The sequence below is a fragment of the Pleurodeles waltl genome, chromosome 8 (genome assembly GCF_031143425.1).
Source record: "Pleurodeles waltl isolate 20211129_DDA chromosome 8, aPleWal1.hap1.20221129, whole genome shotgun sequence".
NCBI classification, from domain to species: domain Eukaryota; kingdom Metazoa; phylum Chordata; class Amphibia; order Caudata; family Salamandridae; genus Pleurodeles; species Pleurodeles waltl.
In genome coordinates this window covers 181,252,517-181,278,253 of record NC_090447.1, presented here as the reverse complement: position 1 = coordinate 181,278,253, position 25,737 = coordinate 181,252,517, and the positions used below count along the sequence as shown (strand labels likewise).

The window sequence follows — 25,737 nt, the reverse complement described above, 5'->3', positions numbered from 1 at the left end:
AGTGTCTGGGAGGCTGTGGTTGCTGCTGCACGCAATGTTGATGGTGAACAGATCAAAACACTGACAGAATCCATGGATGGCAGGCTTTTGAGTGTCCTTGAAAAGAAAGGTGGCTATATTTGTCACTGATTTGTTTTTGTTTTGTTTTTGAATGTCAGAAATGTATATTTGTGAATGTTGAGATGTTATATTGGTTTCACTGGTAATAATAAATAATTGAAATGGGTATATATTTGTTTTTTGTTAAGTTGCCTAATAATTATGCACAGTAATAGTCACCTGCACACACAGATATCCCCCCAACATAGCTAAAACTAAAAACAAACTAAAAACTACTTCCAAAAATATTCAGCTTTGATATTAATGAGTTTTTTGGGTTCATTGAGAACATGGTTGTTGTTCAATAATAAAATTAATCCTCAAAAATACAACTTGCCTAATAATTCTGCACTCCCTGTAGTATTACTCATGTGATGCACAGATTAATTTAGTTACACCAGCTGTCTTGCTTTTTTACAAACATTCAACATTTATCGCACTTGCCACCACATGCACACACCATCCCCCATCCTCTCACCCCACCTACCTCTCACATCATTTGGCTATACAACCAGTTGCAAAGCAGTTGCTTCGGACCTCCCAGCGCCCTTACCATCACCAGGAAAACGCAGTGCAGCAGACCCAACAGTTGCTCTTATTTTGTGTAGTTAAGAAGAAATCACAGGGCCCTAAAAATACTTTGTCTCCAGTACCTTTGAAGTACAGAAATAATAGCTGACCTTCTGTTCTTCCACGCTCGTTATGCTCTCCATAGTGACTTCCACCCTTCCTCTAGTGACCAGCCTGCTGCAGAAGTCCCCTGGCTCAGCATCGGGCGGTCCTCAGAGCCAGTGGACATGGATCTGTGTGCGGCTTAACTCTGAAGCTCATACTCATACCAGTAGCATCCTGGGCAAGCTCCTGGTTTTATTTGTGACTGCCAGACATTTTCCTGCTGTGGTCAACATTTTGTCTTTTCAAGAAGAGGTGGCTGACGGACACTAAAATGGAATCCAGGATTGGAAAATAGAAATGGAAGAAAGCCAGAGGTAAGTACAGGCTCATCATAGTGAAATGTAGGCTGGACTAGCTGCGCTCTATCCTCAGCAGCCATGGGAACAGAAGTAGCAGTGCCCTAACTGTAACATTATATATGATTTTGACAAAACAAGGAACTCTTCTTCTCAACCACTTCTGTACAAGAGACTGACTTTGACTATGTCCAGATTACTCCCTTACCGCTCCCACCAAAATTAGTTAACCTCTACCCACATCAGTACTGAGAGATGCTGTGAAACAAGTAGTAGCTCACCACTTGAATGGGTAAACCGGCTCAGGTGAATTTCCCAACTGGGCCACTCGATTAGCAGCAAACTCTTACACCCCCCCCTTGCTAGCATCACTAGATCTGTCATTACGTCTCCATCCTCAGTGGTGCTCCTTGGTGCACTCTGCAAACCCTGTTGAGCTCACGTTTGCTGCTAGTGATTGATCTAGATTTCGAGAAAACACTGGATTGAATGATAGTGTGTTAAATGCTTCTTTTCGTTGGTTTATGCCATTTGAGACTTTGACTAGTTCAGTGTGCCACTTAAATTGATGACGAATTAATCAATTCTTCCTATGTTGAGAGAGAGATACACAATAAGGATGTATATATTTATTGTTTATATGTGCCTAGTATAGCACAAAATCTGAAAATTTCAATAATTCTGCCTTTGAAAAAGAAAACTTGTCATTAATAGACTCCTTTTACTTTTCAGATGCTATTAATATTCCAAGCCTTGGAAGTAATTTTGTTGCGGACAGCCAGCGATCTTTCACACTTCAGTGTGGTGGGAATGAACATAGTCAAAAAGATAATTAATGCTTACATGAAATTGCTTTATTCTTCTTTGTACTCTGAAAGTCACAGGTAAGTGTCATCCTTGTGAGTTTAGCAGCTTGTCCATCACATCTAGATATCCCTGCTTGCTTCACGGGGATCTTTTCAGGAAAGGTGCTCCATAAGCATGCAGGGAGCACCTTCAGTGAAAATTGTGTGCCAGCATTTTTTCTGGAGTTTCAGAAATCAGGAAAGTCATCATCCTGAATTGCTGAGAACTTTGTCCCAGCAAGTGGGGATCATTGTGTGTTTGTCTCCTATGGCTGCTATGGTTTACATGGTGTGGAAAGGCTTGCCTCAAAAAAGATAGATCTTTGATGCCTTGTGGTGGTTGGGGCGCTGCCCAGTAGTGTCCATTGATGAAGCCTACTGCAGGTCCAGCGTTGACAGTTCAACAGCTCCACCATGGCTAAATGAGAGGGGAATTCAGCATTGGGGCAGAGCTGGACAGCTGCTGGTTTATGGTGGATGTCCTGCATCAGCTGTCCTCCCAGTGACTTTCAAAGTGTTCTACTGGCATGGGCCTACAACAGAGTACAGTGCAATTTGAGTATTTTGCGGTCATTGTATGTGTTATCTTATTTTGTTTTTGTGTACGTAATACCATTTCCCTTTTTGGTCTCTCACGGTTTCTTTGAGTCAGTTGTTGCTGCACATGCTTTTTTTTATTGTATTATGTAATTTGTACATTCGATTAGACCACAAAACCGTTTCATGCCAGATATACTTGGGGTGATATGTTTGCAAAGGGGAAAAATAATCAAAATCCTTTATTTTTTTTCAAGCTGTCCCACTAAGAATCCGGTTTCCTCCTTGTGTAATTCACGCGCTACTTTGAGATCAGTGTTAGTGGAAATGCATTCATGCTCTTCTTGGCTCCCAGCTGTGATTAGTCTCCCAGGCACCCGGCCTTGTTTTTGTACCAAGGTGGTTTCATAGTAGTGCGTTTGTAACATACTGTTAAGTGCATTGCCAAGTAGGCTTTATCAAACTGTTCTCACAGTTTTAATTTAATTCCAAGTAGATTGCAGTCCGGAAACTTGTTTGACATGTTAGGTTCTTCTATGTGAATATATTTTTTTATTCTTCGTTTACAGTAAGTCAAGTGATCAACTCTGACTTACTAAAATGTTTTCAGGAGCCTTTGTATATGCTCCTTTTAGTAGCTGAATGATTGCCAATACTAGTAGATGAATTCCTTTGTATAATCACGCAGCTGCAATCAGTATTGTACAAATAAGCCTGCCAACACGGTCTCCATTGCCGCCAACAGAGGTGTGGCAGCAGTTATTTGATTTGGGTGTGAATTGGCCGAGTGCAGGCCTGTTTGAAATTGGTGCGTATTTCAGCTACTTGATGAGTAAAGATTGGGTTAGGCTTTGTTTATTGCTGTAGCCAGCTTGTGGACCATCTCTCTGTATTCTTACATATGAACCCTTCCAAGCCTTCAGAACTGGCTGACCTCGTGATGTCTGTTCGAGGTTCTTGGAGGTTGGAGTTCGCACTGTTAATTCGCTTTAATCCTCAAGATACTTAAGTGGCAGAGCATATAATAATGCACAGTAACATAATAATCAAAATCGGCCTTTCCACAGCCCTCCGGCACCAATGAGTTTCTTTATATCGCCAACAAAGTTGTTCAAGAGATCAACGTTTGGTTAACAGTGCCCGAACAAAAACACAATGTTACCCACGATATTCTCACAAACTGCTCACACCAGACTTGCAAAGGGCTAGTCATTTGTTGAGCAGGAATTAACTGTTGTGGTTCAGTAATAAGTACCCATACATGTTGCAAAATATATTTTCTCAAAGTCTTTAGTTTTTTGCCTTTTAAGTGGTCATTCTGCTTCTTGTCTCACTTGCATTCTCATGCCTTCACATTTTGTGGAAGCAGATGGGCGTAAAATGTGATCCTCTGTACAATGGTCTAATGAAGAATAAAAGAAGCTACTTCTGCAGTAGTGGAATTGTTTGCTTCACTCAGTCTTTTGCATACCTATAAGGAAAAGATTTGTCTCTACACCTAAAAGGATGCTTCCGTTTCCAAACCTGGGGAAAATGATTAGTTTAAAGTAATTTTTTGTATCTGTCCCTATGAAAGGAACCTAATATCTTGTGCTTATAGAAACGTTGATAATATAAAAATAGGCGAAATTGAACATAAATTAAAGAATTACATAAATTGAAGAATTAAAGAGTTCATTGTGAAATGGAAACATTTTCCATCCGGCATCTGTGAGCGCTTTAGATTCTGGGGAAATAAGCCCCAACATGTGTGGATAGTGTTGGATACTCTACTGATGAGTTTGAAATACAGAAGGCACCAAGATAGTATGTCAATGTGTAAATCAACAAGATGTGCAGTAAGAGAAATATAATAAAGGTCCCCACAATTGGAAACTTGATTGGTGCTGCCAACTCTAGAAAGTTGATTGAGGTATACACACCTCTGAAAAGATAAAGGCCTGCACTTGTGGACAACCCACACCCATGTCCCCGATCTGGATGTGCATGTCTGTTTGCTGCTTTTTGGCTACATTCACACGATAGAAAAACCAGAGTGCTGCACATGATCGAAAACAAGCTTCCAGTTAGTGAGGAATAGGAGAGGATACTGACTTGTGGATGTTTACTGCATAGATGCTGTTTGCCCTCTTACCTAGAAAGATAGTGGTACTCACACCTGAAATGCTTATTCTGATTCTCATTCACCCATGTAATTTGAAAGGCAGTGATTGTTCTTAAACGTGGGTAGATTATAGCGGGCCCCTTATATTAATACAATTATTTTGCTCTGCTGGTTGAAGAGGCTCCTCTTTTTTTACAGATGTCTTGTAAAGTACACAAGCCCTAGTTCATCGACCTTCACATAGGGTCGTGGAGCGCTCTGCTCTGTTTCCCAGCCTCCACACAGGATCCATGCTGCAGAGGAAGAAAAGGAAGCAACACCTGCTCTCACTAGCTCCTCGGTGCTTCTTAGTTGAATTTTAAACAGTTTTGGGAACATCAGTGAAGCGCAAATTAAAATGCAGACATACCTGATTAACTTATTTCAGTTTTTTTTTGCATTACTCTTTGGCATTGCTATAGGGGCAAGATTCTTACGTGTATGAACCCACCAAATGTGTTGCTTTCTCTCCCCGGCTCCCTGAATACTCCACATTGCTCACCCCGCCTGCTCCCCTGTTGTCATTCCATGCTGCTGTTTTGCCTTAAAACATAATTTTCAATTATATACATTTATAAAAATTGTCAGCCCTGTTTGGATTCAAACATGTGACCTGCAGGTTAGTCACAGATCTTTGTCAAAGAGGAGAAAGGGTTGAAATCCCAGGCGTTGCCACTCCTATGGATAGGGTAAGGTCTGTTAGTCCAGTTTCGCTGTTCCCGCCAGACTGCATATGACGCCAGAACTTCAGAGATTTGGGAATGCTGCAAGTTACCTTGTTCTTACTTAAAACCGCAGTTCCTCTACTTACCTCGAGGTCACCACCTGATGCCTATTTGTGCGTTATGCACTATAGCTGCTCCCCTTAAAGATGCCACTGTATGCCTTGAAGAAGCCCCCGTCTTCCACTCTAGGCAGAAGGCGAGCCATGTGCTGGTTGTGTATCTTTAGGTGTCCTAATTCTTTCAGACTATTGATGGATGCCTTTGCACGTCAATAAATACAGTACGAATGATTGCACCATTTCGGGACTGTCTCGATCCCTTGCATCATTTTGGATTTTCCTTCTGTTTGTTGTGTCTGTTGTTCTAACAGAGCAAGGTGACTTGGCTTTAATGAGTGAAGGTTTTTCACTGTGAAACTCTGAATTTGACACCCATGTGGGTGATTACCTGCACCGGTCTCTCCTTTACTTTAATTAAAGAGCTTTGATAAAGTGCCGCACGTCACATAGGCCACCTCAGAACGGTGGAGAAGATAAAGACATAAAAAGAAAGTCTCGAGAGTTCTCACAGCAAGGAAGTTGCGGTCCAGCCACATATGTTGGACCTACCCAGATCTGCATTCCGTAGTCGCTGCTGGTTGTTTACGCTGAAATCACCAGGTGATTTCTTCAGAACCAGTTCCAGCGTACCCGGGCGGTGTTTACTGACTTGACAACTAACTAGTGGACCTCACTCTTCCTATGGGAGGTAGGCAGAAATGGTTACCAGGGTCGGATGCAACCAGAAGTGACACAATGGGTGGTAACCTGAAAAGGTTATTTTTGGCCTGAGGTGACTACCAATCGCGCTATCACTTTTGACAACCACGGCTCATGCAAAATGTCCGCTAATTTAAAATGTGAAAGACACTTGTTAAGTCTCTCTCTCCCTTTCTCTCTCTCTCTCGTGTCGCACCTCTGTGCGCTGTAATAATTGATCTCCTTCCCCCTCCTCCATCGTCTGTCTTACAAATGCCAACTCCTTACCGGAATCGCCATTGCAGCTCTGTCCTTTCAGTGTGGTGTAAATTGGGTGAAAAAAAAACTCTACACACAATTTATTTTATTTGGGAAAATAGCCACGAAGCACGTTATCTCACAGGGAACCTTTTAAACAAAAGACCGGCTGTTACAGCTTTTGTCCTTACTTCAAGGCACTTATTGACTGCTTCCTAAGCAGAATACCATTGCCTTGTTAGCGGGATTTTTAATAAGGCATTTCCTTAAAGTGTGTTTCAAGAATATAATACGCCACCGCGGATGAGGTTCTTCAGTGTCGATGGCCTCCTGCTTTGTGTGACACAAAACCCCCGTGTGACACATACATCGGGATGCGTTATTCAGTATTTAAACGGATTTGTGAATTCAGTGTATTCATCGGATGTTCTCATTGTTAGAGGCAGCCCTTGATTGAATCTATTCAGGTTTCATTAAAGCCTTCTCCATCGGAGTTAATTAAAGCGGGCATTACTTGTGATTTAGCAACAGACCTCTGACCTCTTAAACTAAACCACTGGATCAGTTTCAGACTTGGTGTGATAATTAGGAGTAGCACACGTGCTGTTGAACTTGCTTAATTATTACAGGCTATTGGCTTTGTGCTGGATCCAAACTAGGTGATTCAGTTTAATGTCCCAAATGCAGTCTTTTGATGCGGAGTTGTTTTTAACGTTTTAGGTTCCTTACGTCTGCATGTGTGTGGAGGGATTTATTTGCAAACGTTTATTATTCTCTGGCTATATGTGGTTGTAAATCTAACTGCATACATCCTTCTAAAATCGGATTCTGGGAAGGTGCTCTGCCTGCATGTTTTAGGCTTGCTGTTTCCAGTGAATGCAACCTGTTCACACGACCTGTTCTTCTTGTTCGACTAGGATGGCTCGTATCTGCCTTAACCTGATGTCAGCAATGGTGACGCAAGGTCCAGATTCTGCAAGAGATTTCTTTAGCCAGTTTGATTTCCATAACAAATTCCTGAGTGGATTACTGAAAAAAAGAGATAAACAGGTGGGTAGTGAACAGCTTCGTAAAGTGATTTACGGTTTCTTGCAAATAACGTCGATGGAGGTGTGAAAATGTATGGCTTGGCTTCTGCAAATGCATACCTTGAGCTTTTTTTTTTTTTTTACTTGGGGAGGAAAAAGACAGCTAAATAACACTTGCTGAGAGTAAAATGAATGTTGAATCTCTTTTAATTTTTGGGGGTGGTGTGGAGGGGGGATGAAATGAATCGCAAACCCTCAAGCAAAAACCTTAACATTTCAGAATTGGCCTAAGTGGGGAAAAGTGGAATTGGAAATGTACTTTTTCTTCCAGTTGCAACGATGGAAAATATATTTTTGGAGCATGAATCTTTTCTGGATTCACATGCTGTGCATTATCTCTTTTTCGGATGTCTAGTGCCTGGGTCCAGAATTCTCCTGTTTTTGTTTCCTGCTGGGCCTTGTCAAGGACAGTTTGGTGGCATGACCTTGTCCTTGTGACATCAGGCGTATGCTCTGGGAGGCCCAGTGTGTTGTCATCATCTTTATATTCTTTTTTTCCACCATTGGGTCTGGAAGAAAGTCAGAGGAGCTCCAAGAGAATCAAGAGTCGTATCAGTGATAATTAGGAGTGGATGACGGTGTTACTTTTTTTCTATATAAAAACACCATCAGAGATCCCACCATGCAGTTGCAGAATGTGCATCTAGGTATCCGGGAACGATGGGGGAGATTAGATTGTGTCTAAATTTTCAACATTGCACAAAAGAATACCAACAAAGTTTGCAACTTGTGCCTACCAAAAGATCATAGCACAGAGGGTTGTATATCTTGCACTGAATTTGAGCCAAAGATGTTGTAAGTTACAGAGAAACAAAGATGCTCATTACACCATGATGCAGTGCAACAGAGGCAGCCTTCCCTCAAGAACATTGGCCTGAACAGTGTCCGGGAGGAGAACACAGAGGAAGCTGAGTTAGTGCAAGTAGAGGACTCTGTAACTGAAGAAAGGCTCATTGATCTGATCTTGAGAGGTTGGAAGTGGTGAAGAAGGCAATGAGGTAGGGTCATGGCAGTCAATCAATCAGTGATTTGTAAAGTACTTCTAATCACTTGTAGGGTCTCAAGGCGCTGTTTTGGGCGAGCTGCTCAGTCGAAGAGCCAGGTCTTGAGGTCCTTCCTGAACTGCTCCAGTGATGCGGTCTGCCTGAGCTTGAGAGGTAGCGTGTTCCATGTCTGGGCTCCTAGGTAGAAGAAAGATCTTCCTTGTGCTGTGCTTTTCTGGATCTTGGGGATGGCTGCAAGGGCGAGCTGGGAAGTTCGGAGATGTCTGTTGGGTACGTAGAAGACGAGGTGGTGGTTGAGGTATGTCGTTCCTATGTTGTGCAGTGCCTTGTAGGTGTGGATCAGGAGTTTGTATGTGATGCACTTGTTGAATGGGAGCCAGTGTAGGTCTCTGAGGTGGAAGGAGATGTGGCTGTGTCAGGGATGTCTAGGATGAGTCTGGCTGCTGCATTCTGAATTCTTTGTAGTCTTGATAGGAGTTTCTTGGTGATGCTGGCATAGAGTGCATTGCTGTAGTCCAGTTTGCTAGTGACAAGTGCGTGGGTGACTGTCTTCTTCGTGTCAGAGGGAATCCACTTGAAGTTTTTTCGCAAGAGTCGGAGGGTGTGGAAGCATGATGGTGAGACCGCGTTGACTTGGCGAGTCATGGATAGAGAGGAGTGCAGGATGATGCCCAGGTTGCGTGCGTGGTCCGTGGGTGTGGGGGAATTTCTCAGTGTGGTGGGCCACCAGGAGTCGTTCGAGGCAGAAGGTGTGGAGCTTATTACAAGGATCTCTGTCTTGTCCGAGTTGAGTTTGAGGCAGCTGGCTTCCATCCAGGCGGCGACTGCTCATCACGTTGTGGAAATTACTCTTGGCCTTTACAGGGAGAGTATCAGTTGGGCATCGTCCGAGTAGGAGACTATGTTTAGCCTGTGTTGTTTGATGATCTTGGCAAGCGGGGCCATGTAGATGTTGAAAAGTGTCGGGTTGAGTGAAGATCCTTTGGGCACTCTGCAGCATTGATTCTTTGGGTTCTGACGTGTACGGCGGTAGTCTGAAACTCTGTATTCTTCTGGTGAGGAAGGACCTGATCCAATCCAGTGCTTTATCTTGGGTGCTGGCATAGTTTAATCTGGAGCAGAGGGGTGAGTAGGAGACTGTGTCAAACACAGTGGAGAGGTTGAGGAGAATGAGTGCGACCATGCCTCCATGGTCTAGTATGATGCGTATGTCGTCGGTGGCTGCTAGTAGTGTGGTTTCAGTGCTGTGGTTGCTTCTGAATCCAAATTGGGATGCGTCTAGGATTTGGTGTGTCTCGAGGAATTTGGCGAGTTGCTGGTTGACGGCCTTCTCCGTTACTTTGGCTGTGAAAGGGAGCAGAGAGATGGGTCTGTAGTTTTTCAGCTCTCTTTGGTCGGCAGTAGGTTTCTTGAACAGTGGGTTGATCGCGGTGTGCTTCCAGTCTGATAGGAAGGTGGTGGTCTTGAAGGATCGGTTGATAGTTCGGCAGAGCTCCAGTGCTATGGTGGCACTGGCCAGATTGAAGGTATGATGAGGGCATGGATTTGAGGGTGTTCCCTAGTGGATGGAGTTCATGAGTCTTTGGGTGTCTTCTTTGGTGATTCGGGTCCAGGAGTTCAGGAACTGGTGAGGTACTGGGTCCGTGGTGGTGAGCGGTGCAGAAGGGTTTTGGTTCCTGATGCCTTCGTAAAGGTCCTGGATTTTTCGGTGAAAGAAGGTGGTAAGGTTGTTGCAGAGGTCTTGGGAGGGAGGGAGTGAGGCATGGATGGATGGATGGATGAGGTGTTTGTCCTGGGGTTTGTGAACTCTTTGACAATGGCGAAGACCTCTTTGCTGTTGTGAGTGCTGGTGATGAGGTGTTCTTGAATAGTGTTTTTTTTTTTTTTTGTCGGCTATGATGTTCTGGTGGTGCGTGGTGAGTGCGTTTTTGTTGGCTGTGCAGTCTTCCGTTGATTTCCTGTTCCTCCCTTTCTGTTCCAATCGTCTGCAGGAGCGTTTGGATTCCTATAGGTCTGCCGTAAACTATTTAGGTGTTTTGTTATGTCCGTTTCCTGCTAGTTTCCTTATGGGGGGCTATGTTTTCGGTGCAAGAAATTCAAACATGTAACATCACCACATGCACTGACACAGAGCCAGCAAAAATGAACTCTAAGTCCCTGAAGAACCTTCAGCGTCTAAGCACTTGATGACCAAAAGACGGCAAAAGAATGATGAGCCTTACTGGTCCAAGACCAAGGACATTGCAGATGCAAACCATCTAAGATGGCTTCGACTCTGAAAGGCAATTGTGTGAAGTTGATGGAAAGTGAAGGGAAAGGAAACTGAGATGCTGAAAAGGAAGTGTACACTCTGCTGATCAATAGGTGCTCAAAGTTCAGGGAAAGACGCATTGTTTTGAGGCCGAAATGGTGGCTTAGTTGCAGAAAAAGGGGCTTTGATAAATTGTTACAGGTGTTCCGAACAAGGCCACCAAGAACCACACAATGAGGATCAGGCGGAGTTCCTCTGTAAAGACAAAGATTTTGCCTTTGAGGAACAAGGCACATACGAGGATTGTCAAGACCTCAATGCTGACTCTCTGGAGGCGGGAGTGGCATCTTAACTCTTGAGGTCATCGCGGCCAGATGAGCTAGTGGTGTACATTTTCCTAAAACAAGGGGCAGCAGACACCTACCTGGTGCAACTTGAGGAGGAACAAGCAAAGTCCTCCTTCGTCCTAGAAACCCTCATGCCATCTCAGAAGAGGACATTTTTAGGACTCAGTGCTCCCTAGCACCCTTGACCGAAGTTAGGCTGCCAGTTGAGTGTCGCTGCCAGTTGAGTGTCTGTGTCATAAAAGGCAGTGACGACATGAGTCAAAAACAAATATAAACCCTCCCCTCATTACCCATTGCTTATCAGGGGCAATACAGTAGCTGACTTGGTAATCGGAACCGCAGTCATGAAGAGAGGCATCAACTCTACATCCACAGGACCAACCCCAGATAAAGAGAGTAATAGGGTGGAAATGGTGTGCGGGAAAATGGAGCGCAGCAGCCACTTGGTGACGAATTGCAAACACCAGCACGCTCAACTGCTATGACCGCCACGAATGGGAGTAGATTAAAGGACTAATGCAGCACTTCCCATGAAAGTTTAAAGAGGGACAAGACAGTCATCCGGGAAAAAAGATGATATATAACCTGTCTCAAATCATCCCTAGATGCAGCAGACACTGCAAGGAGGCAAATGTGTTTCGGGACAACATTGTCAGGCAAATGTGTTGAGGGACACCATTGTCAGGCACACCAGGGGCTTTGGGTTCAAGTCAGACGTGCAGGCCATGGACATAAACATGCCTTCCATAGAGTTGCATCTGATTGGGCTGGCAGTGGATGAGAAGGTGCAGTGGGTTTAATAGACAATGAGACCAAAAAAAATGATGAGGGCCCTGCATTTTCAAAGGACATTTATGAAAAGGTACCACGCCAATCAGTAGACCGTTGGGCAGGGGTGTGTTTCAGTCAAGCAACCTGCAGGAACCATTCAGCACCCACAAGGAACATCTCTCCACTGGCAGTACTCCTCAACACTGCCACAGTCTTTTCATGGTAAAGCAAGGGGAACAGAACAGATCCGAAGGGCTCAGGATTCTCAGCAAAGTGATTAGCTCATCTACCCCCGTCTAAAACACAACACGAGTGGGGGCAGAATAAAGGGGTTCTTCAGTTCACACAAGTATATATTCAACATCATACTACATGGATCTTGCAACTTGGTCAAAAAACCACCAACAGGGCCATCAAGAACAAAGAAGCACAACAGGGAGAAATGATCTTGCTTTCACAAGAACGCTTGTTAAAGCAAGCTATAGAAAAGGTCTCTAAAAGAGAAATCAAAACATGAGTATACTAAGGATACTTCCTAGTACCGAAAGCAGATCAGTTCTTTTGGCTGTTACTAGACCGTAGCCTGCTAATATAATAAAAAACAAAAAAAACAAAACACACATACTCTCACTCTCACACTCTCTCTCACACTCTGTCACTCTCTCCAAAAAAGAGACTATATGGCCACTATAGCCCCCCAGGACGCCTGTGTTCGCGTAATGATGAACTGTAGGCATAAGCAGTTTCCTCATATTCTCGGACAAGGTGCATTATTAGTTCACAATATTGCCCATCGGATAAAGTCTGCACCAAGGGTTTTCGCAAAATGTTTGGTGGTAGTAGCTGCATACTTAAAGAAAAGGGCAATACATTTTACCCATATCTAGATGACGAGTTCCCATGAACAATGCAAGTACAACATTCAAACGGTATGCAAACACTACACATACTAGGGTGCTTCATAAACCTGCAGAAACAATCCCCAGCCTACAACAAGAAAAGGAATTCCTAGTGCGACCAGGAACTCCAAAGAACCAAAAATAAAGCCACTTTAAAAGTAAGGGAGAAAATGAGGCGGGGTTAACTAAAAGAGGGCAAGAGAATTGGTGCAAATAGTAACCCTTGGAAATATTAGAGAAAAGACAATAAAAATACATCTTGACTGCAGGCAAAGGAAGTGAGGGCAATTGTAGATGAAAACGCTGCAACAAAAAAAACTGAGAACAAAGATTCAGTGAGAAAAATAATTTGCTTATTTTTATCATTTAATTCTTTTTTTTTTTAAACACTGCATTTTTTAACCACTGCATTTTAGATGTCTACGTTTGTGTTAGAGACTCTTTATACATTATTAGGAATTCTCTGATTATTTTACCTACTGTTCTGCATGGGAGATTTCCCACCTTTCCCTGTCCATGATGCTTACAATACCACACTGCACTGTCCTCCGTATCTGCTGCTGCCCCTGCTCATTCTGTAAGCTCTTTCTTCTGTTGCTGCTCACTTTCATGATGCGCCTTCTTTCTCCCATTCTCGCACCTGAACATTATTTTTTTTCTTCTCTTACCCTTATTCGTTGCTTCTGGACCCCTGTGATAATGTGTCAGAGACTATCTGGAGCTGTACTACATTGTCTGCGGAAGGAACTCCTCCCACCCACACCACCACACTGCACAGAATAATGTATGTGAAAAGGGGACTGATGCCTCCTTCAGAGGGTTGCATCTTGGCAGAAGAAGACTTACTAAGATGGCAAAACCATATCTTTGCCAGTTTTGTAATTCTTGATTGAAGATGTAGATACTAACGTCACCTATCTCCTCCTGACAATGAAAAGGAGAAAAGAGCCAAGCAGAGAAACAGAGCTGAGGAAAGATGGTCCACAACGAAATAGCAGCTGCTTGTGGAGACGAGCGTTGAACTAGCGAATAGAAAGCTACTGATCAAAGAATAATTCACCAAGGAAAAATCCAAACTGGCAAGTTAAAATTGGTGGACAAAATATGAATAACAAGAAGGTTTGAGTGCAGCGAGAAATCAGGGAATGAAATACATTGTGAAGTATCATATCTTTCCAAGTGCTGCCCTTTATATGCTTCAAAAGGAACTGGTCTCACAAGAAGAAACTTTGCTACCTCTTAGGTTGAGATATTCCCGTAAGTCCGAATGGACTGACAACATCTTGGAAAGGGCACTTTATTTGGGAACTGATGCTCTACCTTGAAGAAGCCCATGTTAGACATACTGTGCACTAGGTAGTGTTCTGGAACGTTCCTTTTGTCACTGTGCTGCATCCTAATTACAACCCTTGTGAAACCCCTCCAGGCATTGTGGGCATGGCAGTGCCTGAGCAGCTCTGGCAGGAAGGAAGCCCTGCATTGGACAAGGCTTGGCGTGCAAGACATCATCCCGTTTTGAGCCGGCATGACCTTATTCTGAGTAAGCTCTTTGTAAAGTCCAGGGTATGAACGTGTCAGAATGTGTCCCATGTTTGTGCCACTTACTGCAAGATCTAATAACACTTCCACTTCTTTACACAGAGATGGGATTTGCTGTTTGTACCTAGCCTTTTATGCAGATGGGGCTGTGTGCAACTCCCAACACAGCACTGGCTCTGGGCGTCGGATGCTCCATTTCTATTGCTTCCGTTTTCTGCACTTCTCTCTGAGAGCACCACCTGTTCTGCACTTCAGTGTTATAAGGGCATATTCATCATTCTCCCAAGTTACCATTTTTCTTCTTACTTTGCCATGCTCTTTTCTTCATTGTACATTAAACATCTGTACCTAGACAAATTTACCAATAGCATTCACATCCGATCTTCAACACATACCCAAGAAAATCGTACACAATTAGACAAGGAGCATACATCTTTCTCTTCAGCATACCTTTGACATGATGTTCGACTATAAGTCCCTATTCAATTTTTAAAATGCCATATCTACAACTATAGTTGCTAGATAATGATTTATTTTAAATATAGGGGCTTGGGCTTAGTAGACAATACTGGCCTCGCAGTCAAAGTAGTACCGCAGATTTTAAGACCTGGGTAGCATTGAAGGACTCCTGAGACTTTGAAGTCCCAGACAGGCATATAGCATGTCTGGCATCTGCAACTCATCAGATCTTTTAAACGCATATGAGCAGGATGTCTCTGTTGTCACTTCAATATACCAAGACGTTTTCTTTTTCGAACATTTTTCCTTTTGTCTGGTGGAAACTGGAATTAATTTGTTAAGAAGGTTAGGTGGTATGAGGTTTGATAGCTAAAAAGGCGATGGCTTGTCGCAAATGTAATGAAAATCCTGCCTGAAGGATACCTCTGGATTGTACATATGAAACAACGTGCCAGACTCCAGGGTTGCAGAAAAACATTGACCTCATTTTTTCACTTAGTAACCTACACTGTGAAGCTTGAATCAAAGGCTTAAAAACAAAACATTTCATTTCCTCTGGTGTACATTATTCAGGCTTCATTTTTTCAAACTAAAACTGAGAAGCGTAGCTATATCCTCAGTAAAGGGGTATGTTCTTCAAAGTAACATTTTACTCTTAACTATTTAACGAGCCAGCTTTTCCCATCAGAGATAAACATTTATTTTATCGTTAATTTATTTTGTAAACATTTTGCTAACCCTTGCTGTCTTCCATTTTGTGAACCCACTTCGACCTTTAACCCAGAGATATTGAAGGAAGAGGGCATGCTTGTTTTGTGGATCCCATATATCAACTAAGAAGCAAAGTAATATATTGCCTTTTCTTTCACTTGCTGCATGCATTTTTCCATAGTTATCTATTCTGCCCACCACCCCACAGTGATTTCACCACCACCATAGACTTGCATACCTTGTGATCAATGTCTCAGCATACACCTGCATACTTTTAATGTTATTCATATTAACTTTGTATAGCAGTTTTGCTGCCTGATTCAGGCCTGCGGCAGAGAATTAGCACACAAAAGTGTGATCAACAGGGTTGCCACATATGAGTTATGTCGTCTTCCATATTTGGCATGAGACAAGGGGTTGGCTAGTCAGTGGGGTACTTTGCCAGCATGATGTGGTTGGTTTTTGGTTAGTGAGTGCTGCACACGAGGGCACGAGGGCTGGTGTTGCGAGGGGAAGTGTGGCAGTGATCAGAAGGGGAGGAAGCGATCAACAGGCTTGATGTTTGAGTGATCAGAACGAAATTGGGTTACTTGTCGGTGGATCTTTATGTTGTTTCTGCCATTGTACAAGACCGTAATGGAGGTTTTGGGAGACAGTGGGTCATGGATGTCTTTTAGGGCCTCAAGTAAATCCGTGAGAGCATTTAGGGGAGAAATGAGAACAATGTGTATTTCCAACAGCGAGAGAGTAGTAAAGGCTATGTGTTTGAAATGCCAAGGTGTGGAATATTAAGTGGAGAACTGCTGTTTGAGGTTGTATTTTGATTTATTGTAATCCAATCTCCTGATTACCATTTAAGTCAACTTTACCACTTGAAGTGATGCTCAAAATGTCAAAATGTGTGGTTTGGCAATAAAAATAGAATCCAAGAGTTCAAGGGGGACTGGAAACGAGATGACCTCCGAAATGACACTCGCATCTGGATCCTACTGAACTGTGAATGAAAGCTAGCTCTCTTTTACAAACAAGAAAATCATTTTATGTATTCATCATAGGTATTCATTTACTTGCTTTACTTTCCTTGTAGGGGAGGCCGGATGTTCGAATGGCATATATTCAGTTTGCAGTTTCCTTTCTCATTGCTGGTGATCGCACAACCATAGTGCAGCTGCTGGAGTTGAAAGGTACACAGTTGTGAATTTTATTTATAAAAATGAGTTAAACATTAAGACCTGTTTATACTCTCAAAGCGTTATTGTAAACAAAGGAAATGCAAGCATAAGTCTTTCTAATTGTATTTTTCAAATACAAACCAGCACAATCTCTGAGTGAAGGGTGCATTGTCATTTTAACGGCACGTGAATTAATTTAAAGTACGCTTCAGAACATCCTCATCATCCATGCTTTTAGCCTCTTATTCATTGCGTATTCTCCCTCTCTGCACCCTTTTCTCCAGCTCTCTGTTTTCCTATGTCCTTAACTCGCTCAACCCTCTCCTTCTCCATCTCTCATGCACCCCCTCATCTCAGACTGCCCTGCTCCCTCCCTTATCCCTCACACTTAAGTTTTCAATAAGAGTGGCCTCTTAACTCTGATTGGGCTGGTAGCAGAAGTTTCTGGCCCCGTTGGAAATGCTAGTTTTTTTTCTTTCACCTGGAATTCTCTGCGACTGTAAGCAGCGAAAAACGTGGGATGAAAGTCTGAGCACAAATGAGGCTTGGCAGGAGGAATTAGACCCATAATTACTGATTACCCTAGTAAGCTCTCATTTCTTAGTGGCCCATCAGGGCCCAACTCATACTGGGCAGTACCTCCAATATCAGGGATGAGTAAAGTCCGGCCTGTTTCATGGGTCACGCATAAGCAATTCCTTATTCCACACCCTTAGTCGCCATACTCCCCCTTATTGTCCACTTGTGCTTTTTCTTGAAGCTTTCTCCTTCCTGAGCTCAAGAGCCAATTAGTAGGATTAGTAATGTGACGTTGGCAGAGGGTAGAATGAATGAGAATTATGGAAGATGTTCTAACTTCTACATGCAGTGCTAAAGAAAGATGAATATACCATTGCAATTGGCACTTGATTACAGCATCCATTTTAGGACATTTTTATTTCCTCTCTTTACCTCTGTGTTTTTTTCGTCTTCCTCCTCTTTGATATCCGTGTTTTTCATTCTTCTTTTCTCCTTCCCTTTCCACATCGTCTGACCACATTTGTTTTCACTTCTACTCCTGATCAACGTTACAAGCGAGATCTACAAAGGCAATATCATAGTCAACATGTAATTGTCTACACTAAAAGCCAGCATATAAATCTTCTTCAAGCTGTTACAGCAACATGCTCCAGGAATACCATTCCTTCCCCTGCTTCCAGAACTAATGGAAACTGTTACTGAAATGTTCTTGACTGAGGGCTTTACTCAATATCCTCTGTTTTTACTAATGAAAAAAAAAACTAAGGCACTACAATAAGCACCACAATTCTTGCACACTGATCCAGAGAGGGATTCAGAAATTGTCTTGTTGATTGGAAGAATTAACTCACCTGCTCTGAACTTAACCATTCCAACTGCCACGAAGAGAAGGCATTTACATTCACCAGGTCAAACTATCAGCGGCACATCAATGATTCCAACCTCTTATTGCATTAGGAGATGGCGTTTTGGAAGTCCATCTGAGATTGACTGAAAATGTCCAGAGAGATAATTGTATTGAATGTGCTCTTTTATGAAGGGCTCCTGATTTCCAGCCAGGTAATACGTGTTGCTGTTTACTTAGACTGGAAGCTCCTGGAGTTCCCCAACCTGTATCGCTATGGCTAATCTGAATTGACCTGAAATCTAGGAAGGTAGCCAAAAGGTAGAGGAGTCAGACCCCTCTTGTTGCTGATGCAAAGCAAGAACTTCCTTCTGCATTCCTTACTGTTATCCAGTGTGATGTTTTTAGCTCATCTCGCAGACTGGATAAAGTATACCAAAGACAGTATTGTGCATGCTGTGCAAAATGCCTTTGCTTTCCTTGAGTCTCAAAAGGTCTCCTGGTATTTCACTAAAAAGCCTTGCCACTTCCACCTTCAAGAACTGCACCAAGAAATCAACCAGCTACTACGGAAACAAATGGCACATCTTTTCCCATTGTTCTGGAAAAGAAAATGATCAACTTCTATATGTACTCCTGTTACATTCTGGTACAAAAGAAAGACCCTAAGCAGGAACTCAGTCCTACAGTATCTTCAGCCTCCAAAGAATAAAAAATGGATGTTAAAGTTAAGGAAGTTCACCTTCCTCCAGATTATCTATCAACTCCAACTAGGATTTGGATGTGCAAAATTCTTCTTTAGAATACTTATTTGCAGAAGATAAAATAGGAGGGTTTTCTTCACAATGGCCAATACCCTTTACTCATTACAGGCTCTGCCATTGGATGTCAAGTCTACACCGGAAACATGAAAATTCACGTTAGACAATTCAATGCCATATTTTAGGCAATTAAATATCTTAATTTATTCTTACCTGTGGACAATTGACTAAAACAATCATCATGTCATAACTCAGAAAAGGATTTTCCAACCAAAGCACCTTTTCTTCATTTTGTGTGACCCAGATGCTCCCTCCCACTTCGTATCTTTATGGTGAGAAATAATTTATCAAGCATCTGTCTTGAGTTTCCATTATAATTGCATTATCACAGTTTCATAACACATGAGTGCAGCGTCCTTATAAAGTTTCGGGAACAGAACACCTCCTCATATTCAAACAACGCTACTTACACACAGCACCCTCCCTCACACACACCAACATGCACATGCGTTTACACACACAGATGTATTGCATTAGACTCTCTCTCTCTCTCACTCACTCACTCACTCTCACACACACACACACACACACACACACACACACACACACACACACACACACACACACACAGTGTCAATAGAAGTCAGACACGTGTCAGCAAAGCAAACAAATTAATTACATAATCCTGCTCTCCAAAGAAGGTTTTTTTTTTCAGTTCACAGGCTACCTTTTGGGGAAAATAACCACCACACATCTAGCACCACACACACCCCTACTTACATTGTACATCATCTCACACACGTCTGTTTTTCTTTCCCTTCCTCTGGCTCTCTTTCTGCACTCTGTCTGACCCACACCCATTCATATTCCTTGATAGTTGGTACAAGATGATAGCATGTAGGATGTTCTGTGTGCAGACATAGGTTTGTGCTCATGCAAGACTCTTTTTATCCACAAAGATGGTAACTGTTACCTATTGTGCATCAACAGTGTTGCAACTTAAATAACCCCTCCTTCTGTGCCTACCACTTCTTGAGGTCACCAGTCTATGTTTTCACTTTTATTTCAGATTTTATTCCTGCCATATTTAGCACTGGTATAAAAGAAGACCGGATTTCTACAATCAATCTCCTCCTGTCTTCCCTGCAAACAAAGGTTTGTCCTCAGCATCGCTCATCATATACACGTGTTATGCGTGGGGGAAGGAGTGGAATATCATAAACAAAAACAAAAAAAAAGTTATTAAAAATAAATATGAAAAAAGTGTTTTGTTTGCTAGCCTACTAAATATAGTTTCCTCTGCATGGCAAAAAATGTTTTTTTTAGTATGGTGATGTGTGCAATGGAAGATTCTTAGATAGTTACAACTCTAATTTTTACTTTCCAATTTCCGTCTCGCTCACTAATCATTGTAGTATGTGACTTCTAAATACGCTGTCATTGAACTCTACATTTGAAATGTAGGTATGCCACTTTTAACTTTATGATAGTATTCATATGACATAGCCACATGATGTATCTTGTGATTACCCGTGCTGCATCATCCTCTTAACTTCTTCCCCATCCCTCATACGATTGCCATATGATGCAAGGTGAAGAATGAGAGATTATCTTGGCCAGTGAGAAGGGGCCTCATGAGCACTGGGCCCATTCAGCTAAATTAAAGGATGAATGTAAGGAAATGATGTGCATTATTATATGGTGTGGTTGTTCAATCTCACTGTGTAATACATGTACCAAACCCCTTTAGGACCCATAGGTTTCATTTGTTAAACCTTCAGCCTTGGGTAGCTGTGGCTCTGGAGCAGCAAGGCTTTCACAAAGGAGCAAGTATAAAGTGTTTAAACAGCACAAATAAGACTAAGAAATACATGGACACTTAACCCCTTTGCTGCTAGGCCTTGAACAGCCCCTTCCCCCAAAGCTTTACCCCATCACGCTAAGCCTTTTTTTGGCTAATTGGGGTAGTTTGTGCTAAGGCCTCCATAATTGTTTGTCCAATAAGCTATCCCCACCAAATTTCCGCTTTTTTCCTAACATCCTGGGAATTCTAATGGTATCCAAGGCTTGTGAAATCTCTTGAAGGGGACCAAGAAATTGGTGGAAAATGGATTTAAAAAGTGCTGCAGAAGAAAGTGTCTGTTTTTTCCCTGTAAATGGCATCAACAAAAGGCTTGCAGTGCTAAAATCACCATCTGCCCAGCTACAAGGGACAGACAGACAGACAGACAGACAGACAGACTTTATTCAGAAAACCATTTTGCTTTTTTACCATAGGTTTGGCATTGTACCAGGAGATAAACTATTTTTTTTCCTATTTTTTGTGTTGAACCTACTTCCAGTTTTGTGGTGAAAACTGGTGGTGAAACCCTTGGTGAATCCCGGAAAGCTATACATTTCAGAAAACCAGACAAAAATCTAAATTCAACAAGGTGTCATTTGTGCAGATCCTTCAAGGTTTTCCCGAAGAAACTAAGGGCCTGATTTCGATCTCGGTGGAGGGATTACTCTGGGATATCCGTCATGTTTGTGACAAAGTATTCCCCTCCGCAAAGATCAAAATCAGGCCCCAAATGTCGAAATAAAAAAATATTGAAAATTAGTAGGAAAAGATGGTCATTTGTGACAGTGTTTTCATTTGTAACTTCTCATCACAATGACCGATTTACAAAACCGAAATACCATTACATCTGCTTGACCCTTTTGCTTTCTGGGATATACAGAGTTTGTGAGTTTTCCAAGAACTTGAGATACCCAGAACCAATAACTGAGCTGCACCTTGCAATGGTTTTTCATCATGTACCGGGTATACAGCAATTCAGATGGTAAAATATAAATAGTGACAAATATTAAGGAAACCTATGTATTTCTGAAATGGGCACAAGATATGGAGTTTAGAAGCAGAAGAAATTTGCACATCTCTGAATTTACGGGTACCCATACTAACATGAATCAGAGGGCATTTCTCAAAACAACTTCTTTGTTTCACGCTGTCTTGAATTTGGAAGGCGCATATGCTCACAAAATACAATAGTAATAACACTTGTTCTGCTGTTCTGTGTTCCCCTAAGACTCCTGATAAAAATGGTACCTCACTTTTGTGCGTAGGCTTAGTGCCCCCAACAGGAAACAACCCAAAACGCAACATAGACACATCACATGTTTCCACTGGAAACTGACCCTTTTTTGCAGTGTGCCTAGCTGTGGGTTTTGGGCCTTAGCTCAGCCAGCACCTAGGGAAACATGTACATATTTGAAAACTAGACAACTAGGAAAATCCAGCATGGTGTGACTTGCAGGGCTTGTACAAGGTTGTGTTATCCAGAAATCCTTGCAAACCTCAAACTTTGACTAAAAACACATTTTCCTCAAACTTTTGTGATGCAAGGTTCTGGAAAATGTGAGGAGCCACAAACGTCCTTTAACCGCTCATTCCACCAGGTCTTCTGATAAAAATGGTACCTCACTTGTGCGGCTGCGCCTAGTGCCTGTGACAGAACAAATCAAACCAAGGTCTATGAAGGTCCCTTTGCAAGGACTCCCTTTGACGTTAGTTTGATCTGTTCCTTTTGCGGGCAACAGCCCCAACCACACATGTGGGGCAACATTTCTATTGGGATAAACGGGGAAACACTGGGTGGTAGGAATTTTGTGGTTTCCTTCGATTTTGGAAGAAAATGGCACAGAAATACAAGGAAAATGTATGGTTTTAGTCAAATTATGAGGTTTGCTGGGCATTATGGGTAAGAAAACTTGATGGGATCCACAAGAGGCACAACTCCCTGCACTCCCCTTGATGTCTAGTTTGCGAAAATATCTAGAGTTGGTAGCTTTTCCCTAGAGACAATGTACACCCAGGCAAAGAAAGATGGAAAAAACAAATATTACTGCACAGTCATCTGTTCCTCAAGTACACACACACATTGGTTGGATTGGGCATTAGGGTGAGTGAAAGATTCAGAATGTAAATTTTATTAACAAGAATTTTCACAAAAATGAAATACGCTGTTAATAATTGAAAGTTCCAAAACTGAACCATTGACTCACAGCCCGTGAGCTGTAAAGCCACAACAAGGCACCAACCACTTTACAGGCCATTCACACCCCTTTCATATGTGACCCACACAAAACCATTTGCACTGTAAGCCACGGGTCTAGCAGATTACAACACTCACATCAACAGATAGCACCATTCAAGCACCCTTCCTTTTCATACATCCAAATCACTGACAAAGCAATCACACTGGCTTTTGGCTGACGTAGTGTGTGGACTGGCCTTTGGCTGGCAATGTATGATTAGTGACCAGCAGCAAGTTACTCACACACACACTGCTGGCCAAATGCCAGCTCTCACACAGCACCAGCCAAGTGCCAATCCACCATTCCACTGCCAAGCACCATTCCCTGCACACTGCCAGCCAAGCACCAGTCCACGTACACTGCCAGCCAAGCACCAGTCCACGTACACTGCCAGCCAAGCACCAGTCCACGTGCACTGCCAGACAAGGGCTAGTCCACAGACACCGCTAACATTTGCCATTCTCCGTGTGGCCCCGGGTAGGACCACATCCCCCAGGCTTCCAGCTGCAGTTTGAAATTGACGTGAACTCGCGCGGGACGCGCATTTGACATTCTCCGTGTAGCCCGGGGTGGGATTACATCTCCCAGGCTCCCGGCTGCAGTTTGAAATTGATGTGACCTCGCGTGGGACGCGCCTGGGCGAAGCCCGTCTTTGCCCGATAGAGGCTGGGCAGGGCCCACCAACTTGGTTGGAGAAGCAAGTATCAAGTAAGAGCAAGTGGTTTTTATTTCCTTCTTACCTGGGCTGTTCAATACATCATTTATTAATCATCATGGGGAAAAGGAAGGCTGTTGATTTTCCTGTGCTTTTGAATGCCACAAAAAAATTGAAAAAACGATCTAGTAAACAAGCAAGCTCGGCCACTGGTTGTGGACCGAATCCCCTTGATGAAATCGACTTACTGTTTGAGGAAGTAGAGGCTATTTTGAAATGTGATACTCATTCAGCCGGGGACTCGTCTACCAAGAAGAATTTGTCTCGAAATGGGAACATTCCGGAGATTTTTACTACGAAGAAGAGGAGGCAATTATTAGACTCTCCCATAGAGGTTGTTGGAAGGGAAGAATTGCACATTCCAAGGAACACTGCTATATCTCCATCGCTGGCAACATCCTGTAGTGTCCCTAATTTTCCACCTTGTCAGGAGGGCATTCTTCTTGAGGGAGTAATGTCCATTCCCCATCCACTAAGTCCGGTGGTAAGGGTGGTCCCAAATATATTGTGCACCAATCGATTTGCTCCACTGGCAGAGGAAGGGGATTTACCTATGGGTACACTTCAATCTCTGTCCGTAGTAGCCATTGATGACAATACTTTGACCAACCCCCCCATCTGTTTCCAAAGGGTTGGAACTGTTAAACAACGGAATTAACATGGCTCTTATTTTACAGAAGGTGGATGAAGTTAGGAACTTGGTCTTATTATTAACAAGATTAATGAAGGAAAAAATGCATCATCAATGTGATTGTAAAAGTCAGCAGGGTGACTGGGAGGTAAGGGTTGACGGAAACCCTGCTATGGCTAAATTAATCATATCCAATGATATTCCCCTAGGGGGGCCAGTAAGTTCCCCTGTTTGTGAAAAATTGTCTACATTTGGTGCAGAGGGGCATCAGTTAGATCCTATAAGTAATCTCATGAGCAATAGACTGGGACCCAATAGAGCATTCAATTGTAGGGATTCCCCGGGGAATCAGATATGTAATGTTGCTCACCCCGATGTCCCCAAAGATAGGCGAAGACTGTGGGGGTATGATAACTCTAAAACAGCCGGTAAGGAGGTCGACCCCTCCCTCCCTCCCCTCCCTCCCCCCACGAATAAATCATTGGAACCTCCCATTATTATTATTACTCCTTCTTGTAATGATGCCAGTGGTTTAGCAACTATGGTCCAGGATCTAGGCATAAAAAGTGGAGATAGTATAATCTATATGGTTGATGTCCCAAAGTTGCCACCAGGCTCTGTTGAGAACCATGAATCCCTGATTAATAAGGTAATACACTGGCTACGTATCCAACGGAACTGTTTCTCAGTTATCCGTTAGGATATTCTCGCAGTGGAAAGATGCAGCCCCTGGGTTCAAACTTTGATCTCATTTCTGTTCATCTTCTTGATAAGGTATTGGTGAACCAACTTAAGGCCTTTGATTTATGTACTCGCCAGTATAGGGAGTCGATAAGGAGGGGGGGATTAGCCTTGCATTGGAGCCATCTAGTGCCTGTTTGATTGCTTTTCATGGAAGTTCAAACTATTCCCAGGAAAGTGACTAATCTGCGACAGCTAAAATCCCTTGTTTGCAGCTAAACCCAGTATGACTAACTACTGTTCAGGCAGCACCTATTGGGACCTGTTCTGAGGATTTGCACATGAACGAGATTAATAGGGTGGTGTCATCTGGGGTTTGTAATGAGGAGATGGACACAGTGGAGGCCGGATGCCTGATTCATGGAATAGAGTTAGACAATCATGAATTAACAATAATGACTTGGAACTTAGCTGGACTTGATAGGAAATTGGCCGACCCAGATTGGATTGCGTATATTAATAATCATGACATCTGTTTGTTCAGGAAACTTGGGCCGAGGACAAAATCAATATAGATGGATTTCTCTCATTTAGTATTTCTGCCCAACCATCAGAGAAGGGATTAGGCCGTGCCAACGAAGGGTTGCTAGTCCTTTTAAATAAAAAACTGCAATGTGATTATATGATATTCGATATTGACTCTGTTGATTTAATGGGCATGCAAATTTCGTTTCCGCAGAATTTTAATATTATTCTTATTAATGTTTACGCCCGATCTGTCTCACGAGGGTCTGAGTCTCAGACCCTAGTTTTATTGTCTGAATTTTTAGATACTTTACAACCTTTGACTTTTTTAATTATAGCAGGGGATCTGAACTGTACTTTTGAACCTTCTGTTCTGCTTAGTGGATTAACGGTTGAAGAGGATGAACTCTAGGGAATTCCACAGA

The 25,737-nt window shown here is 42.7% G+C and overlaps 1 protein-coding gene across 1 annotated transcript in view; it reads left to right on the top strand.

Moving 5' to 3' along the window:
* Positions 1-25,737, top strand: part of URB1 (URB1 ribosome biogenesis homolog) — a 683,114-nt gene that overhangs the window by 45,860 nt on the left and 611,517 nt on the right. The window contains exons 3-6 of the mRNA XM_069204026.1: positions 1,803-1,954; positions 7,233-7,365; positions 16,472-16,568; positions 19,750-19,835. Coding sequence (XP_069060127.1) covers positions 1,803-1,954; positions 7,233-7,365; positions 16,472-16,568; positions 19,750-19,835 — 468 coding nt within the window. The remainder of the gene's footprint in view (positions 1-1,802; positions 1,955-7,232; positions 7,366-16,471; positions 16,569-19,749; positions 19,836-25,737) is intronic.